Raw genomic sequence first — 5,324 nt, forward strand, 5'->3', positions numbered from 1 at the left:
CCTGGAGCGTAGGGGTAGGGGTTGGCTTTTGAGCTCGTAGAAACTGTCTGGATCAAGGATGTTTTCTAATTCAATGTCAGCAACAATCCCAGATTCCGGAAGCAGAGAGTTCAGGCTGTGGTGGAAGGGAGGGAGGGATAGCAGTCAGTGATTGTAGGGAGCCTTATAAGGGGACCCTTCACGCTGTGAACTTTACATCTACTCCCCACCCCTTCTCTCTTCCGCTCTCCTAGGGCCAGTTTTACCCCACTCCCCTTAGTCAGAATAACAAGACTGTGTGATCCCCAACCCACTCACTCTAACAACTACAAACAACCACCTGGGCTTGAGGAAAACAGAATTTAGGAATGACAATTCATTTCATAGGATTCTCGGTTTTACATACAGCACTCTCCCAGCCCCCATACTCCCTGTTTTTCTGACAGCATTCAGCAACAACCCCCCACAAACAAACCCCCCCTCACAGCAAGTTGGGGCATCCCTCAGCACAACAGCCCATTGTAACACAAACTGGATATACCACAAAGAGAACAGGACAAGGGTTGATGATTCACTTTACTTAAGATCTACCACTTTGCAAGTGAGTTTTTCCCAGCCCCAGCCAGTTTGTGGAATACCAATACACACTCAAATATAAAAATGGAAATGTGAGTCAGGCAAGGGAGGCTGAGGCAGGAGGATCACTGCAAGTTTTAAACCAGGGTTATGTAAAGAGTTCAAGGCTAGTCTAAACTACAAAGTGAGACCCTGCCTCAAAAAAAAAAAAAAGGGAACATGAAAGCGATCCCTTGCTCCAACAGTCTGGATTTACAATACTGAAGATTTGGTTGGACGATCTATCTTCCAACTGTTAGCTGGAGGAATCTGTCCAACCTTCTCCTGCTTTTTTGGATACACTAAAACATACACATCCCCAATACCAAGACCTATGTGCAAACAAAACAAGAAGGCACAAATACCCCTTTCCTTTGACTATATTCACTACTAGGACTAGGTTGTTACAAGGAATTAGAAGATGGGGCACGAATTTGCAGAGGCTCCGGCTAGGCCCTCAAGCCTGGCCCAAGAACCCTAGTGTCCAGGGAACACTTGAACATAGATGAACATGCATCTTTGAATTTAAAGAGAACCCTGAAAAAATTATGGGTGACTTCTCTTGACATGAACACTCCCCTCCACAAGGACTAACTTGTCTTCCTTCCTCTCCTCACCCTCAGATGGGGCCCTAAAACCACCCAGGAAGTTGGGAAGAGGAAGCTTGGGGGAGCCGCTGAGCTCAGCACAATCGGAGGCAGGAAGGGGGCAAAGCCCCGACCTGTGCCCACACACCTATTGCACAAAGTGGAAGAGATGGGCGCTGTGGTGGACAGGGTCCCGACAGGGAGGGCTGGAGCTCCAGTGGGCTGCCAGAAGTGAAGGAGAGAAGCCAGTGAGAGAACCCACCCAGGCAGGAATGGTGCTGTTCACACTCGATTCACTTCTAGGGAGTCGCGAGTCCACCCAGGAACTCTTGAGGCCAACTGGGAGGGCCGAATAAAAACAAGAGGGTACCTGCAGGGAGGGGACAGGCAAGGCTGGCAGAGGCTGAGCGACAGCAGGAACAAGACCCTCCTCTGGGTTCCCAAGGTAGGTCTGAGACCTTTCCCGAACTGAGAGGTAACAGGCTCCCCATCCACTCCCTCCACCTTCCGGAGCTGCACCACTCAAACCCCCTGCAGGTGTGGGAAGAAAGCCGGGATCTGGACCCCCGGGGGAGGGGCGGGGGGTGGGAAGGTCTTGTTGAACGTGGCTTCTTTCCCTCACTTATACTCAGAAGGCTGTCCCCACAGGGTGAACCGGAGACACCCCCAAATCCCTCCAGATTCATGAGGTCCCCAAACACAGCAACCACCACTAAGTCACTAAGATCCCAGAACAGAACCTATGCCCTAGGACCCTAGCATTTTATTAAAATCAGTGCCTCACCTGAAAGTGCCCCTTAAATTCACTCTTCTGCGCGACTCAAGGGCTCTAAATTCAGCCTCTAATCAGTCCCACAAATTCAGCGACCTGAGAGCAGTTTCCGGATACTCCAGAACCTGCCCCTCTATACCCAGCCTGGTCCCCCAATTCTGACTCTTAATGCACTCCCACGACTCCTTTAAGCCTCAGTTCAGACAGGCCACCACCAGATTCCTTAGGTGTCCCTCCCCAAAACAGGCGCCCCAACCTCCTCCAAACCTAGGCCAAGGGCCTCCAATCCCGGTCTGGGTCCCCGGATACCCACAGATGAGATCCTGGGAACTCCAATTAGCACTCCCAGACCCAAGCGCTGGCACCTGAGCAGCTGGGCCGAGTCCGCCGACCTGTGTTCCTCCAAAAGCACGAACACTGCTCGAGGGCCCTCTGCGCTGGGCTCTACGCCGTCCCGAGCTGGCTCGGCTTCATGAGACATGACGCCCGGCCTCGGGCGAGCCCTGCCAGGCCAGTCGGGCCTCGGCCCGGTCCCCCTAACAAAATAAGAGTCCCCCTTCCCCCACTCGCAACCGCCTCCTCCTGTGCTAAGCCATGGAGCTAGGCTCTGCGCGGGCGGGCGGCGTCGGGAAGAGGGGATGGGCCGTGAGTCATCCCTCGCCCTGAACGGACCGACACCCCCCCAGCACCTAACCCCGGACGACCGCCCTCCTCCCCCTCGTCCGTCCTCTTCCCCCACCTCTTCGGGTTGGGGAAACTCCACAGGAAGTGACCACACGGGGGATGGGTGACTCAGAGCCACGCCCCCTAAGCGCATCAGCCAATTGCTGGGGGTGAATTTCAAGACCCACCCTAAATCTCATCTTCGAGCCAAGGGAACACTTACTTCAGCCCCTCCTCATTCAATAAAGGGAGCATCTAGGCCACACCTTCGGTGGCGGAGACAAATAAGCGACGGGTAATTTGTTGAGTCACGCCCCTACGTTTGCGTCGCTCCCTGAGCCACGCCCTCTCGTCGCAAATTACTCTCCCCCAAGATTATGTTAAACGTCTCCCCGGGTCCTCTGCGCCGGCGCACCAGTGCCAATTGGCACTCGGCGGGTCTCCAAGTTAAGCTTTTCGCTGCAAAACCGCGCCCCCTCTCGGACCAGGGTCATAACACCTGCGCCGGGGACAAGGATTTGTCTAAAAACTTAGGTCTAGCAGTACCTCCTCAGGCAAACCTACAGCTGCGAGAAAGGACCGCTGTTTCATGGAAATCTCGGCCATAAACCCTGCCCTTCAAGTGCCCACAGTCCAGCCACTCAACTGGTCTTCCTGGGAAGGTTCGACTTGGTTTTGGCGAACCTGTGGCACACGTGTCACAGCGGGCACGCAGAGCCTTCCTTTGGACAGGTGAGCCAAGTCTGTGAGTTGTTTCTACTAAATTAAAATCTCAGTATTCAGGTTTGATACCAGGTCTGGCACTTTGACATAAATAATGAGTTTTGGGTTGTAGTTTGGTCTGTAAAAGGTTTGCCATCACTGTATGCATGTAAAATTGTACTGTGGTAGTTGTGCTAACATAATATGCTTCATGGTTCCTTGCCAGATGAATGCGTGGACGGATGAAAATTAGATCTCTTCCATCTTCAGCGAATGACTTCTGGAAGCCTAAGAAATTGGGTTTGAATATAATAGGAGTCCTCTTCTCCCAGCCACTGATTTCCTGGTCTAGTGCTGGTGTGTGTGTGTGGGGGGTGGTGTCATAATACCTGTCTGGCGACAAAGGTTAGAGATAAAAGTACTAGCAAATTGCTTGGCATACTATTAGCTTTCCAAAAAAGTACGTGATTCATTCATTTGTTCACTGGCCCCATTTCCTGTGTCCTAGACTCACACATGCAAGCAGCTTCCACAGTGGAAGTTCCCATGAATACTTTCAAGTGCACATAGCAGACAAAACACACATCCACAACTTTCCTCTCTCCTTCCCAAAGCCCAAGATCCTAGCCTCACTGGATGTCCAGAAAAACTGAGCTTGTATTTTCTAGTACTGGAACACTTACTACCCAGATTTGGTAAACATGCACATTGCTGCATAAACACAATCTCATAGAATGGGGGACCCTCTACAAAATAAGCATGACAGTTCCTCCAGAAATTAATGACAAGTTATATCATGTACAGGTACAAATTCTCCTTTTTAAAAAAAAAAAAACTGGGGATTGAACTCAGGACCCTGCACTTGCCAGGCAGGCACTTATTCTACTGAGCTATCTCCCCAGCCCAGGTACAAATTCTCTATGACTAATGTGATCATTGTGGATATGTGAAATATACCAATAAACTTAACAAAAAATTGTGGCAGCACATGCCTGTAATCCCAGCACTGAGAAGACTGAGGAAGGAGGATCATTGCAAGTTTGAGGCCAGCCTGGGATGCAAGATGACTTCAAAGGCCAGCCTGGGCTACATAGTGAGACCCTGTCTCGAAAACCCTCATATTGCTTTTTCTCCTTTTAGTTGGACCAAGCTTGGTCTGCAGAGCCGGTCTCTCCCTCACTTCACTTTCAAATAAATCTGTCTACTGCTTTTTGTTCATTTTATTCAATTATTTGTTTGAGACGAGAACTTGGAATCTAACACCAGAGGAAAGGGTGAGCAACCCAGAACCCAGCTGTGTTTGGTTGGTAAGCCACTTTCAGAAGGAGCTGTTTGGGAGCACCGCCGCCTGATGATAATCTTTGCCACAGTCTGCATCAGGGGTTGTAAGATTGTGATTTTGTATTTCAACAACTTTGTCCAACATTTGTTAAATATAATTCCTCTGTAAAAGACTTTCTTTAAGCCACTTTAATAATCTAGTCTAATTGAGATAAATGTACAGTTGTTTTTGGCTAACCCCAATTGCTAATAAAGGACCCCTTAAAATATCTCATCCTATTAATTATGTATGGGTGTGGTAGCATATACCTATGATCCCAGCACTCAGGAGGCTGAGGCAGGGGGATTCTCACAAGTTGGAGGGCAGCCTTGGCTACATAGTGAGTTCAAGAACAACTTGAACTACATGGTGAGACCTTGTCTCAGAAAACAAAAACAAAAAGTGCATTTGAAATAGTTCTCAAGGGGCCAGGGAGATGGTTCAGTGGAATAAGCACTTCCCTGGCAAGTGCAATGGCCTGAGTTCAATCCCCGGTTCCACAAAAAAAAAAAAGAAAGAAAAGAAATAGTTCTCAAGCCTGCCTGGCAAGCTCAAGGTCCTGAGTTCAATCCCTGGTACCACACACACAAAAAAAAAAAGAAAGAAAGAAATAGTTCTCAGATGAAGAAGTAGAAATGGCCAATAAATACATGAAAAAAAAATTTAACATCAATGACCATTACAG

General features: G+C 49.3%; 1 protein-coding gene across 1 annotated transcript in view; it reads right to left on the reverse strand.

Moving 5' to 3' along the window:
• Positions 1-2,658, reverse strand: part of Tfe3 (transcription factor binding to IGHM enhancer 3) — a 25,444-nt gene extending 22,786 nt beyond the window's left edge. The window contains 2 exon segments of the mRNA XM_023717814.1: positions 9-115; positions 2,319-2,658. Coding sequence (XP_023573582.1) covers positions 9-115; positions 2,319-2,434 — 223 coding nt within the window. The 5' untranslated portion in view covers positions 2,435-2,658.
• Positions 2,659-5,324: the final 2,666 nt, after the last annotated feature.

The sequence above is a fragment of the Octodon degus genome, unplaced genomic scaffold, assembly GCF_000260255.1.
Source record: "Octodon degus isolate 3935 unplaced genomic scaffold, OctDeg1.0 scaffold00055, whole genome shotgun sequence".
NCBI classification, from domain to species: Eukaryota; Metazoa; Chordata; class Mammalia; order Rodentia; family Octodontidae; genus Octodon; species Octodon degus.